This window comes from Podarcis raffonei, chromosome 3 (genome assembly GCF_027172205.1).
Source record: "Podarcis raffonei isolate rPodRaf1 chromosome 3, rPodRaf1.pri, whole genome shotgun sequence".
Lineage (NCBI taxonomy): Eukaryota > Metazoa > Chordata > Lepidosauria > Squamata > Lacertidae > Podarcis > Podarcis raffonei.
In genome coordinates this window covers 41,076,288-41,091,659 of record NC_070604.1, presented here as the reverse complement: position 1 = coordinate 41,091,659, position 15,372 = coordinate 41,076,288, and the positions used below count along the sequence as shown (strand labels likewise).

The window sequence follows — 15,372 nt, the reverse complement described above, 5'->3', positions numbered from 1 at the left end:
AAGGAAAGAAGCATTGTAGACTTCATGACGAACTATTTCAGCACAGCAACCTGAGTGTTTAAGGAAATGAAGCAATGCCCGTTTATTATATTTGCAGTTGCTGTGACAACAAACATATACTCCCCCCTCGCCTCCCCCAAACCCTCATACATCATTCCTGACTCCGTTCAAAGCCTTTGAGTCCGGCAGACAGAATTTTCTCTTAAGCCCTTTTGCATACCTGACAATATAGCTCACATGGTGTTATTATTACCTCCGTTGCAAGGACTGAATTAGGTTGTTTATTCAAGTCGTTTTGGAAGGGTAGCAGTTGTGCTGTCTGTTGACACCTGAGTGCTAAGCCTAGCAACGCAGTGTTTAGGTAAGAGAACGGCCATTTCCAATTGCAGGTTCTACAGTCTTGTGGCTTTCAGGATTTTGAGAGCAGCTGCTTTCACCATTCTTCTTCTTCTTCTTCTTCTTCTTCTTCTTCTTCTTCTTCTTCTTCTTCTTCTTTTTCTTCTTCTAAAAACACTGCTACCATACTTTTACCAGTCAAGTGTCTAGGCATCATGGATGTGGAGGGAATTTTGAAACATTTGACAGGAAGTATCTATTAAAAGAATTAAAAAGAAGAGATATTTGAGATTTCTCACCCACCACACCATCTCCTGATCATGGAAGTATCACAGAATCATAGACTTGGAAGGGACCAACCCTTATAGTAAAATACCTGCAAACTACAGATTCTATAATCAGTGCAAATACGGTAGTTTAGGTTATTCTAACTAAGAATAAGGTAAGATTGGTGGGAAATACTCGTTTATTTTATTGATATCCCACGAAGGAGATCAAAGTAATGTATCTGAGTTCCGCTCTCCCCATTTTATCTCTACAACAACTCTGTGAGGTCAGTTTAGGCTGAGAGATTGTGACTGACCCAAAGTCACCTTGTGAGCTTCGTAGCCAAATGAGGATTTGACCTCGGGTCTTCAACACTATCCACTACACCACACTGCTTGGCAGTCATGATAACTTCTGCCTTAAGAGTAGATCTGACTTGTGTCACTCTGTTCAACATTTCTTATCACCCAAGTGAAAGAAAGTAGAATGAACAGGCCTTAGTTCTTAAGGGGGCACACTAGAAGCAAACACTGTCTGACTTTCAAATCTGTTTTGAAGCTAGGCTTGCTCCACTCCCCTACTGGTGGTATGAAGCAGCTAATGTTTCTTCAACGTTTCTGCTGACGGCTACAGCTGACAGCTACATCTTGGTGAACCGCAGTATAAACCCTGCCTCCAAGCTGTTGCTTTGATTATAAGTGTTTAATTCCTCTCATAACATATTCCTGCAAACTCCGCATGAATCCCCTTCCTTCCCAAGATAATGGTGCTACAATTCCCTAGTGCTGATAGTCATGTCTTTGGAAATAATTGTGCTGATTTCAATTAAACTGCCTTTCACTTAAAGCAGATTAGGATTGTAGTCTTGATCAAAATAACAGTCCAGTGCAGTGTGGACAGTGGATTCACTTAAAGGGTTTGTCGTGTGGGAATCAAAAGAGAATGATGCTGATTGAAAATGATACGAGCTATAAGCATTCCAAGAAAGGACATTTGGTGAAAGATGGTGAAAGAGCCTGTCTCTATGCAGTGCTGACATTTGTAGCGGGAAACATGTTGATCTGTGGCTGTTCAGAAAACAAAACTTCATCCTCCATCCATATAAATTTTACACTGTAAGGACTAAATGCCACATCTGTTACTGTAGCAGATGAAACTGAATAATCTCAGTCTATATCCTGCCCTCTCCAACTAGACTTCATGTTGAGGCCTCAACTACAGGATATGCAGCACAATCCTATGAATGTTTACTTAGAAGTTATTCCCATTGAGATCAATCTAAAATGGCCCTAGGGCTATTTGGACTCATAAATATGCCCAGGAAATTTTAACAGATTGTATTAATGGGAGAGATGGAGATCATCCCACTACACATTCCTCCTGTCACCAGTGTGCCAAGTGACCAAGTGACAGGAAGATGAGCCACCATCAGATAGAGCCCCTGAAATTATTGAGACGTTGAAGATGATATAACAAGAGAGTTCTTGTTGCTCACTAATCTGATACATCTTCTTTCACTTTATTGGCTCTCCCCCACCTTCACCTTGCCATGAAAACAGAAACAATGAGAGAGAGAGAGAGAGAGAGAGAGAGAGAGAGAGAGAGAGAGAGAGACTGAGAGAGAGAGATGGAGAGAGTGCACAGGCAGGTAAGCCACTGATCCTCCCTATCTAGTCAATTCACCCACCCATTCCTCCACTGAATGTCCAGGAGAAGCAAGAAATGGGCAAAGAGATTGCCAGCAGGGGCCCAAGGGGAATACCCTCCTGAAATAATATGGTAGCAATGAATGGATGCAGAAGCATGAAGTTCAGGACAGCTGTGGATGTGGTGACCCACATGTGTCATTTTGTCCTGGCTGCATCTGCAGTCCTGCCAGTGAAGTGAATTTTGTAGCTCTGTTGTGTTCTGGTCTGATGCCAAAACCCACAGGGAAACCAGTGAGATTACTTGTCCGTGACAAAGATTGGAAACAGACTAAGGCATTTTATGCCTCTGTCTCCAGACGCCACCACCTTCAGAGAGCTTTGGAGCCTCGATGGGTCAATCCTCTGGCCTGTAGATGGGTACACCTCCTCCTCCTTCTTTCCATAGCCTCCCTCCTGGTGTGCTCCCCACACTGCTGGACTGGTGGTGTGCTGTGAGAGGCATCTAGTTTTTGGGGCTCAGGGGAATGTGTCTGTGAGGGGTTAGGCTCTGGCCTGTAGGCCCTGGTGGTCTGGGAGGTTCCTCTGGGAGTTCTCATCCAACCACCTTGGGCACACTGGTCTCCCTATCTTCCGCAGTCTTATCTCTGAGTCCTGATCCAAATTCTGCTCCCTATCTGGTTCCCCTACAGCCTACAGCATGGGTAGGCAAACTAAAGCCTGGGGGCTGGATCTGGCCCAATCGCCTTCTAAATCTGGCCTGTGGACAGTCCGGGAATCAGCGTGTTTTTACATGAGTAGAATGTGTGCTTTTATTTAAAATGCATCTCTGGGTTAGTTGTGGGGCATAGGAATTCGTTCATATTTTCCCCCCAAAAAAAATATAGTCTGGCCCCCCACAAGGTCTGAGGGACAGTGGACCGGTCCCCTGCTGAAAAAGTTTGCTGACCCCTGGCCTACATCTCTGTGTCCAGATCATTGCTGGTCACAGAGGTCATGACAGTCTGTCCCAGCAAGCACTTCTTTTCCTACTAAACTCCTGTAGCAGTTAAGAAATGTATCTAAAACTGGGGTCCCCACTGTGGGGCTCATTGACACCCGGGCATCTCAGGCACCCCTGACATAAAAATAATGTTGTTTTAAAGGATTGCCTAATTCCACACACACCCTTTTGTCTGTCTTTTATTTGTTTAGATGTGTGTAGATGTTTTGCCTGTTTTGAGGGAGTTCCAAGCATTGCTAGTCATTCTTCCATGAAATGGATATTTAGTGGTACCCATAACAGTTTCTCAGATTTTCAAATGTGTCCCCGGGCCAAAAACAGTTGAGGAACTCCTGATCTAGAAGGTAGTTTATGAAATCCAACTTTAGACAATGGGATATCGGAGCTGGGCTTAAGGCAACGCAAAGCTAGGCCTCTGGAAAATCCCACACTGTGTGTGGGTGAATTGTGTGAACTGCAAATTGGTACAACAGATTTACACCCCCCCAGTGGCGTAGCGTGGGTTGTCAGCACCCGGGGCAAGGCAAGTAATTTGCGCCCCCTAACCCGTGGATTTGCGCCCCCTAACCCATGGATTTGCACCCCCTAACCCTAACCCCCAGATGCTGCGCCCGGTGCGGCCGGCCCCCCTGCACCCCCCACGCTACGCCACTGCACCCCCTATAGTTCCTTGAGTTAAAACAACATTTAATATATATGATTGTGAAAATAGCTTTTCTTGATCTTTCTGTGTGGCTGAAACAGGGCTAAAATTCCAGAAGATATAGAAGATAACAGTGGCTAAGTGTCAAATAAACACATATTTTAAAATGCTATCATAAAACATTACAGGAAGGAAAACAAACTGTAGCTGTTACATTGTTCTTATATGTTTCCAGCACGCTGCCAAAATGAATTCTTTTGGAGGTTAAGAAAGGGGCCAAATTCAAGCAATGTCTGGGTATGTTTTTGCTTAAAGTGGAAATCTATCTTTTGACAGGACGTGAGGTTCTCAACCTTTCTTTTTATAAATTAGCCATTGTAAGTGTCATGAAGAGAAGGTAATGGACAACTTCACAGCAGACAATAGCTTCAGAGTATAAAGGTAAATTAGAATAAGTAACACTAAAACTGAACTTTATGCATAATAGCTTGGAAAGCTACAGAGTCTTGTTTTATGCACAGAGAGCTTCAGGTCTTCACTGTAAAGTGTTGTGACATTCTAGCATGAGGCTGATTTGAATTCTCAGTGACATTGTTATTGCCCATTTGCTCATGCAGAATCAGCAGCCTTGATGTTTAAGTTAAAGAACCGACAAACACCTCTTATTCCCACCCTTCTTCTTGTAAACACTTAAAACTTCAAAAGTGACAAGTATTTACAAGAAGGAGTTTTTGTGTGCTTGCAGGCATACGGATCAGGCCAGTTTAAATTCCTCAAACATCCCTTGCACCCACTCTGCAAACAGTCATCTGCATACTGCCCCCAAGAAATTTGCAGCAGAGAGAGGCCAATTCTTTAAAAGAAGAGGCTATATGCATGTAAATTTAAACATAAAACGTGTGCTAATCGGTGCAAATAATGTATACACCCACAATGGAACCACTAAATAGTTAAGACTGTAAGAAGTCGCTCACTGTCTTGGAATGTGAGGAATATTTGTGGCAGTTGATAAAGGAGAGGTCACAATCCATACAGGATACATGATGGGTTTCCCCACACTTCCCCTTCAGAACTGAGTCACCACTGTGGCCGACATTCTGATTGATTGATTATTGATTAAGCATGGATTGATTAAGAGGAAGAACCATTTGCCCTACTGCCTTTTCTTTCTCGTTACCTTTCTCAGCGTGTTTTAAGGAAACACTTGCAGAGCTGGTTCTGTGTGGTTCAATTACCACTTCCTACAAGGCAATCAATGTACAATGCCTTGAATGGTGGGGGTGTAACATGCAAATGTAGTAAACAAAGAAACAGCATAATTTGTAAAATACAGAATGTTGGGTAGTATTCAATGAAGTTTCGCTGAGAGTAAAGGTAAAGGTAAAGGGGACCCCTGACCATTAGGTCCAGTCGTGACCGACTCTGGGGTTGCAGCGCTCATCTCGCTTTATTGGCCGAGGGAGCCGGCGTACAGCTTCCGGGTCATGTGGCCAGCATGACGAAGCCACTTCTGGCGAACCAGAGCAGCGCACGGAAACGCCGTTTACCTTCCCACTGGAGCGGTACCTATTTATCCACTTACACTTTGACGTGCTTTCAAACTGCTAGGTTGGCAGGAGCAGGGACCGAGCAACGGGAGCTCACCCCGTCACAGGAATTCGAACCACCAACCTTCTGATCGGCAAGTCCTAGGCTCTGTGGTTTAACCCACAGCACAACCTGCGTCGCTTCGCTGAGAGTAGGCAACTTCAAATTAATGAACATGGCTAAGTTAGGACCATTCATTTCAGCAAGTTTACTTTGAGTAAAACTTAGTTGAATTCCACCTGATGTGTTTAATTTACTCTAGTCATTACCTGGGTTATCTGGAGGAATGCAATGGAAGGAGGTTACATGCCTTGTAATACAATATATTGATGTCTACTTCGTTCTGATTCACGTACTGCAGGTTCAATGCAGAAGTTCATTTTTTTTAATTTTTAGTCATCGTTTAATAATTACATTAGTATGTTCAAGATACTTGGTGTATAGAATGAAGGAGACAGGCAAAGATGTCTTGCTGTTGCTTTATAACCTCGAAAACAAAAGAAAAATTGAGTGTGGCCCAGATACAGCCTTTACCACATCTTGGCCCAATAAAATAGACGGTTCGTGACACAGGCTAAGCCTTTAATGGATCGTGGCTTTAATGACAGCATAATTTTATTCAAGCTCTCTCTTTGATCATGGAATTGAGAAAGTATTTATTTAGCATGCTATTTCATCTCACGTAATAAGACACTTTTCTGGTACCCAGTCCAGGCCAGATGCAAAAATAAAGATCCATGGACTATAATATTCATAAGAAATTCTAGGGGAATGTTGTAGACAGTTTAAAAAATGATATATGATAGATGATGATGATAGATAGATAGATAGATCTATCATCTATCTGATGATAGATAGATAGATACCGTATTTTTCCGTGTATAAGACAATGCTTTTTTATTTTTAAAAAATGTTAAAAATTGGGGGTCGTCTTATACACGGATAGTGCGGGGGGGGGGCGGGCAATTGGTAGCTGCTGCGAGCAGGAGTTTGTCAGCTGCGATTGGGCGGGTGAGTGGTGGCTGTGGCAAGGCCTGCTGGTGTTTGGCTGCTACAGCGGCAGCAATTGGGCGGGTGATTGGTGGCTTCAACAAGGCCTGCTGGTGACTGGCTGCTGCTGGCGGCCAGCGGGCAGACAATTGGTGGCTTTGGTGAAGCGTGTGATTTTCAGCGGTGGTCAGGCAGGTGAGCGATTGTTCACAACGCCCCCCAAAAAGCTTAAGAACTTTGGGCAATCTCCCCCCATTACCTTAATTTGGGGTCCCATAAATTAGGGGTCATCTTATACATAGGGGCGTGTTATACATGGAAAAATATGGTAGATAAAAAAGTGAAGTGTGTGCCATAAATGTGTGCATGTGTGTGAGAGAGAGCGAGAGAGAGTGAGCAAGCAGAGCAGAGCAGGCCTTCAGGCAGACCAGTGAATAGGGTAGGGTATCACTCCCTCTTTCTATCAGTAAAAGACAAACAAATAAAATACATGGAAAAAACAAATAACAGCAACAACAATATATTAACTAACTAACCATTGGTGGCCCTTTCATGACACCCAAAATCAGGTACCTGAGGTTGCCTCCCTCACTTTACCTAATGGTAGGGCCAGCCCTTAGTTGTGTATAGTCCCAGATACAGAAATTGCATACGTATAATTTCTAATGAGTGAAGCGCCTTACAATGTTCATTTCGCTAAATATTTCAGAATCGTGAAACAGCTCTTCCTCTCTGTTTAACAGAAGTTGAGGCACAATGATATGGCCCATTTCAACCCACCCTGGGACCTGCTGTTGAAGGGTGGGCATTGGGTAATAAATGTGATGATGACGACAGACATTGTCGTGGCTCAGCCTGTGTGTTGCTGGCTCCCTCCATGTCCACCCTGCACTGAGAGTCACAACGACACAGTCCCTTTGGGGTGAAATGTGATGGCATTCCTTGGGACGACTTGGATGTGTCTTTCAAATTTTATTTTGTTTATTTTTGTATTTTTTGCTGTTGTGTGCCTAGCTCCACCCCCACCCCACCCCCCATCCTGGTACTGGGCACACCTTGGGTATTTCAGCCATTTTGTCAGTGGCTTATATCTCCAATCCTGGCACAATGTGATTGCATTAATGCTCTGTGAGGCAGGTATTGGGTGATGAAAAAGCATAGAAAGAAAAGCTTGAGAACTGGACAATTGGAGACCAGGCAATGTATTGTTTAAAAGTAGACGGAGCAGCTTCTGGATCCAAATAATGGCAGGAAGTCAAAGGTCTGAAGTGGTTCCCCTTGGTTTCCTGTTGCTGCAGGTTTCTGTTATCCAGTGGTGTTGTCTGCTATAGTCAGACAACACCAAGAGCCATGCTAGAAATCTGTCAGAAGCAGAGCAGCTGCTACTTCATGTGCCAGGAAAGCAGCTCCAAATATCTACTGCCCTGTGGTGGCAAGAAGATTTGAAACTTGGGATTTTGGGGACTTCTAAACCACATGACCATATTTCCCATATTTCCCCCAATTCCCTGCCACAAGTGACATTGACTGCTTTAACTGGTTTGCTTCGCAGCGCAGCGGGACCAACATTAATAATTCTTGTTCATGTTGTTTCATATTATGAAGAGCAAAAGCTTATGGAGAAAGTGTTTTGGCTCTGCAAGGGTATGTGTGTGAGAGAAAAATTGGTTTGATTCCTCTTTTCTTTCTGTCAATCTCATTCTGCTACGTCAGGTTTCTTGGGCTGGCAACATAGAAAGAGGCCTGATACTTCATACTTGAGGATGAGAGACCATAACAACACAGGCTGAAGTGGCTACAGAGACATGCAGTGATAAATAGCAGCAATTAATAATATATAATTAAGTCACACACACACACACCATTTGTTAAGCAAACTAAGAAAAACTTACGACTTGTGGAAAACAGTTTTGGAAATAATTTTTGGTGAAAACAGTGAACTGAAGAGTTTCTAAGCAAGATAACTTTATCAAGAGTCATATGTATATCACATGCATGTGTTAATTGATGGAACACAGGTTCTACTACAATGTTTAATGAATTAAAACAACAGCTTCATTTGTGAGGCAGACATATCCTTAGGCCAATCTGGAGTTTTAGGATGGCAGACCCAATATTGACCTTTTCATACCTTCCAACATTTCGAAAATAGGGACGTCCCATTCCATAATGATAATTTTACTATTTATGCCCCACACATCTTACTGGGTTGCCCCAGCCACTCTGGGCAGCTTCCAACATATATAATAGCATAATTAAACATTTAAAAAACCCTTCCCTGTACAGAATTGCCTTCTGTTGGCTCGGGGGTTGGATAACTCCATACCCTCCAACATTTTTCCAATGAAAATAGGGACATCCTGAGGAAAACTGGGACATTCTGGGATCAAATCAGAAACCGGGACAACTTCTCTAAATTAGGGACGTCTCTGGAAAATAGGGACACTTGGAGGGTCTGTCTTTTTGCCAGATTCTATCACAAGATATATATTTAGCATAAACAACAGTGGTGTTGCAGAAAACAAAACATTATGTCATAGTAGCTGTGACTGATGCCTGAATCTTTTCACCAAAATGCACAGAATAAAAAGGTTAAGTTAGTCTCTCTTCTAGTTCATTTTGCACAGGGGTAAACTTAATGAAAAGCAGGGCCTATGGATCTGCTGAACAAGACTGTGGAGTGCCAGAGTGTGAGTAAAATATCATTACATCATCATGGTATTTTTGGCCAGCTCACATCCCCATGGAACCTGCTTGTTTGTATTGGTGCCTTTACATAAATGTCTGTGACAGGTTTTAATTAATGCATTATTTTATTTTATTTTTTGCGTGACCCTGAGCATTATTCTCGGGGTGCACAAAATACGCTGCATCCTTTACACTGTGAAGAAAAAGGATTTGGGGTTCCCTTATCACTTCTGTTCTTATACTGACTCGCCTTTGTAAAACTGTGTGTTGCTTCTTCTCTTCACTAGAGGATGTGGGGAAATGGAGGAGGGAAGGAAGAGAATATTCCTCGAAATTACCTTCGTAGGTGGAAAAGAGGACCACCCACTTCTTAAAATATCTCTGCACCTCTGGACAAGTTGTTATGAAGTTTCAGAAATGCTGCTGTAATGGGTGGGGCATGTAAGAAAATGTTGTTGCATTAGTACAAATCCTTGCGTGTACCTAAATGGGTTTTTTTAAGATCACGGCCTGGCTTAGCCCATCACAATCCCCTTATAACCACTCGGACCATTTGCCCATCTAGGCTAGTGTTGTCTGCTCTAGCAGTGGTTTGCCATGATCTTAGGCAGTGCTTTTCCTCATCACCTGCTATTCGGTCCTTTTATCTGAAAATGCTTGGGGTTGAACCAATGCCTTTCTGCTTGCTCCACCACTGTGCTCTCTCTCCCCTGCCCTCAGATGCAAGCCAATGTCTCTGGCATAACTGCTCCTTGCAGCAATGGCAACTGCCCCACCGAGTATGCTGGACTCCATCTCCCATCAGTTCCACCCAGCACAGCCCGTGATCAAGGATGATGGGAGTTGTAATCCAACATTTGGAGGGCCATAGGTTGCCCATGCCCTGGACACAATCTTATTTTTCTGCTATTGATGAAATCATCCTAATCAAGTTTGGATCAAGCTGAGTTTGAGGTTTACATTTCATCAAAATTTTAATAAAAAGCATATGGCAAGATATGTAACAGCCATTGTATGATCTCAGTGGTATCTGAAACATAATGGCCAAAACTGAACTATGGTGAGATGGAAAATATGGGTTGTATCCAACTAAGTTCTAATCGGACTAGACCCTCTGTAATGAATGGACCTAAGTTAGTCATGGCAATTAATTTCAATGGATCTACTCTGAGTAGGCTTAGCATTGGCTATAACCCAATGCATTAAAAAAAACAACAACCACAGTTCCTTACCATTTATCCTTGGACATAGTAGTAACAAATATTTTTTATACTTATATTCCCAGGTCCAAAGAAGTTTCTGTGGAGCATTGTGCCAAGTTAAAATTGCTCTGAGATCAGATTTTGCACTATTGCCATTGCTGTTCAATCAGAGTATCTGTGTACTCTCTGGAGTGCTCACATGGTGGTATAGAACAGTACTTCTGGGATGTATTTCAGAGATGTATATGTTTTCTTTTAAAGTATGATGTGCTTTCTCCCCCTGGTTCTTCCATTGTTAAGCATGTCCAGAACACGCACAGTGTCTGTTAACAACAGTGTTCCCACTCCAGACACAGTTTCGCACAACAATGCAAGCTTGAAACAATGCCTAGGGGTTGTTGTGCCATTTTCTTTGCAAACTCTAATGTGCTAAAGAGCTAAAGAGCGCTGCACTGGATGTGTTTGGTAATACATCCAAATATACATTCATATACAGCCTGTGTCAGGCAAAGGAATTTGCAAACTAAACCAGTCTCTGCCTTTGTATCTCCCTTCCTCGGAATTATGGCAGAGAGATCCCTTCCTGGAAACAGTGAACATTTAAATATCTAGTTCAACAGACAGAGAGCAAGATAAGAGACCCAAATTCAGTTTGTAAGGGTTATGAAGTCCGTTACTCAGAGTACTTTCCCAAATGAAAAGAATGCACAACTCAGTGGGAATTGCAACAAGGAGATACAGATAGGATTGGGTTCCAAAAGGCATATTTTGCATTTACTGTATCCCATCTGCCAAGCAAATGAAACGCCCAAAGTGGTTTTCAAAATAACTTTCTTTCATTTAGCATACCTCACAAGCATAGACACCAATAGCATAGGTCCTCTAATGAACTGGTAACTAGTTAAGGAACAGGAAGCTGGGAATAGGAATAAATAGACAGTTTTCACAGTGGAGTAAGGTATGCATTGGGGTCCTTGAAAGATCTATATTTGGATTGGTGCCCTGGAGTCTGGAGTGAGCAGTGAGGTAGTCAGGTTTGTGGATACTAATGTATTTATGATGGTAAAATCCAAAGCAAACTGCAAAGAACTCCAGGGGGGTGGTCTCTGCAAACTATGGAATTTGATCTTTGCCAATTCCAGTATAAATCAATTTGATCTGTATCTCCTAGTCCAGCAGGTTAGACTTCTGCTCTCCATCAATTTTCATACTTCCTTAATGTTCCAATGTATTTCTTGGCTTAAAAAAAATGAATCAAAATGTTTATTTGGAGAGAAAGTAACACACAAACACACATGCAAAATTTAAATGTGTAGATTTCCTTTATCACTTCCTAGTGATTGAGGCTGCAGTCCTATGTTCCCTGGAGAAGTATCCCAAAAGCCATAGGATATTATCAGGGAATCTGAAGGAGATCTGAGTCTCCCATTCCCAAACCATTCGCCCAACTGACCAAGGGCCAAAGGGGGGGGGGTTCTGGGGTGTGCTGGTGAGACTAGGCAGCCCATGCACTAGCCACTCAGGGGCAGAGATTCAACCTGGCTAGCCCCCAGCTGGATCATGCCCTTCCAGCCATGACGAACCCCCAACCTCTGATGTGACGTAAATCACCAACTCAGACTTCAAAAGCCTGAGCACGCTATATCAGCAGAGCATACTGCACAAACAGAACAGGTGTGAGGCTTGTGAAAGCATACTAACAAGCTACGGATTTATTAAGCATAAATCAGGACAAAAGAAACATGTCCTCTCCCTTTCTTCTTCCCAGAGCAACAGTCAAAAGCAAAGGCTATACACACAACGGAAGTTCCCATCAAGCTGTGCTGGTATGTAAACAGACATGTGACATGCAACAGTTCCATGTCTGCAACTAAAGGTGGAATGGAATTTTCCAACAATATTTTGCTTTTGAAGGGGATAATGGGGAGGAGGGACCAAGGCAGCATACAGCCCCCACACCACCTTGCAAAGCAATCTGCTGGACTGCAGATTCTGAAGTGGACAGTGATCCTCTTTAGCCTAGCTAAAGGAAGCTGCTAGACCTAAAAGGCTCCCTTAAAAATAATAATAGCCCATCCCAAGACAGTGGGGCCTGCTTTCAAGTAAACATGCATGGGACAGCATTGTGGGATAGCAACTCCAGCTGGTGGTGGTGTGGGTCTAAGACCAAGGCTTGTAACAAAGGACTCAATTTCCAGGGAGTGGGGAGGGAAGCTATTAGCCTGTTGTGGTTAAAAATGGCGAAGAATTTTGTGACACCCTAAAGACCAGCAAATGGATTTTACAAGTACTACAGTTCTAAGTCAAATCTTCCTGTTGAATAGTTCACCACCGTCAACTATGTCCAGTCTTTAGACTGCCACACAACTGTTGTTTTTATTTAGAAACAGGGTTCTGGAAGTAGAGAAGTTGGATTTTAAATAAATTATGCCTCGATTTTGTTCCTTATGAGGTTAGATATCAAGTAGACTCTGAAAACCAAAACGTATTACAAAACCACCCAGGAGTTCATTCCCTAGGTACTCACATTATCCGTCTCCTGTACTGTCTCTTTTAAACCATCACATTCAGCTGAAGGCAGATTTTGAGTTATACCTTTAAAGTAATATATGGACTTGGTGGGGGGGAAATGGTGCTTTTTATGAAAGATAGCACCGTTTTATTCTGGAACTGGTTGTGCAGGATTGAAGTTTCCTGCTTAAACGTTCCAAAATGAAAATTTTTATTTCATTATCTGTGAAATGCTCTGCTTTCATCCGCGGCCAATATCTTCCTCTTTCTTACAGTGTTGCAAGCCTTCTGGTTTCAGTAAATCTTGAGTTTGGCTTGGATTTTACCATGGCTCTCTCTCTCCCCCACCCCTCCGCTTTTCAATTACCCTTCAACACAGACTTTTTGAGCGTGCTCTTAGATTACATGTTGATTGTGTTGACTGTAAATGTCAAGTTGTTTTTCAGCTCTTTCCTAGCACTATACAGCTTTCCCCAGCCCCTCCTCTTTCCTTTCCTTTTTTGTTTTGTTTTGTTGCAAGGATGCACAAATAATTCATTTAGAAAGGACATGGGGGAAATGTGTCTTGTGCTATTATAACTGCTACTACCCTGGGTGGCTATCCATTATCCCCAGGGCTATTACTTAAATGGTGACTTCATTTGATATGACCTTGCCACTGTTAAGCAAAATAACATTCTCTAGAGGTGAACAAACAGTGCAGGTCCTGTTAGCCAGTGCAGAGACAGCTGGCACTGAGTTAGCGATTGGAGTCAATGGACTTGACTCTCGTTATGCTTCCAGGCAGAATGTCTGGAGCCAGTCACCATCCAAGAAAGTTAATCTTGAGGGCTTGTATACATTCATTTTTAGCACTGCTGTTATTGTATCAAGCCTGGTTTGGTAGCATTAGTGAGACAACTGTTCAGACAAAATGGAGACAGAAGGCTGCCAAAGGGGCTTGCCTTGTTCTTCTCCAGGAAATGTCCGCTCACACTAGAGGTGGGCACAGCCCTGAAGGGATGGAGGGCACCTCCTTAATTTTTTTTTAAAAAAAAGCAAGGAGGGGAAGCCACTTCATGCACTAGAACAGAGAGGCCTCTTGGGAAGAATGCATTCTTTTTCCCTATTAACACTCATCTCTCATTGCATGTTAATGTATATTGTGTATCACGGTGTTATATAGGAGCCTAGGACGTTGTCTTTGGTCCATCTAGCTCAGTATTGTTTACCGTGACTGGAACATGTGCAGATGGGGGCAACCAAGATGACAAACGGGTCTGGAAACCAAGCCCTATGAGGAACAGTTGAGGGAGCTGGGTGTGTTGAGGAAGAGGTGATTTGGTAGACTTCTTCAAATAACTGAAGAGCCATCACATGAAAGATGGAACCAGCTTGTTGTTTTGCTTCTCCAGAGGTTAAGACCTGAACCAATGGATTCAAATGACAAGAAAGGAGCTTCTAACTAAATATTAGGAATAACTTTCTGGTGGTAAGAGCTGCTCAACAGTGGAATGGACTGCCTCCAAAAGGTGGTTGACGCTTCTTCATTGTGGGTTTCTGAGCAGAGGTTGGATAGCCATCTGTCAGGGATTCTTTTGCTATGATTCCTGCAATGCAGAAGGTTGGACCCTTAGAATCCCTTCCAAGCCTACAATTCTACTATTCTATGAGCAGCAGTAGCTCGCCAGGGTTTCATAAGGTGTTGCTGAATCCAAGGCTGCATACATGCTATGCTTAAAGCACATTTAAAGTGCATCCCCCCAAAGAACCCAAAGAACCATAGTTCAAATCCCCACAGATCTACCATTATTAGCAAACTGCAGTTCCCTGTTACATAGGGATTAGTCTGTTTTTCCAAGCAGCCCTCCAGAATCTGCCTTGCAATTCATAAGTTCACTGGAGGCAAGTTTGCTTGGACTGGATATTCATACAAAATGTGGCTTGGATGTTCATACAGATGTTTGCAGAAGACTCAGCTCATGCCAGAATCAGCATGGTGGTGAAGTCCTCTTCTGTGAATTAAAATGACCCCATGTTGCAGAAAACATAGTGGATTAGTCACATTCCAAGGAACAGCAATTGTGCCTGTCTCATACTCATTTGCCCCTTCAGACCAAAAGCACTTCCTACCAGCATGATAAGGCAACGAGCTTTATCAATATCTAGCAAATTGGGGATCTTTAAAGAACATTCCTATCTGAGCAGATAGGGATCCCTTCTTTCACTGACACACTTGACAATTGCTTCAAAAGTAAAGGTAGCTGTGCTGGCCCATAAGGAAAATTCCAAAATCCACATCAGGGAAATACCAAATGTCGGTTTTGCAGTTAGTAATTAACAATATACCCGAAAGGGTTTGCTTCTAGCTACCTTCCTCTTTTGTTGTTGTTGTTGTTTAGTCATTTAGTCGTGTCCGACTCTTCGTGACCCCGTGGACCAGAGCACGCCAGGCACTCCATTCTTCCACTGCCTCCCGCAGTTTGGTCAAAACCTTCCTCCTTAGCTGAGCCCAAATTC

At 43.0% G+C, this 15,372-nt stretch overlaps 1 protein-coding gene across 7 annotated transcripts in view; it reads left to right on the top strand.

Moving 5' to 3' along the window:
• The window catches only part of FILIP1 (filamin A interacting protein 1), a 94,758-nt gene that overhangs the window by 29,291 nt on the left and 50,095 nt on the right, over positions 1 to 15,372 (top strand). Inside the window, exon 2 of one of the 7 annotated variants that reach the window (XM_053381295.1) lies at positions 12,131 to 12,188. The exons of 5 other annotated variants lie outside the window; for them this stretch is intronic. Coding sequence is in view for 1 of the 2 variants with exons in the window: in XM_053381293.1 (XP_053237268.1) it covers positions 2,231 to 2,251 (21 nt within the window). In the remaining variant the exon portion in view is untranslated. Of the gene's footprint in view, positions 1 to 2,162; positions 2,252 to 12,130; positions 12,189 to 15,372 lie in introns of all 7 variants that reach the window. One more of the 7 variants, XM_053381293.1, reaches the window with a different exon arrangement.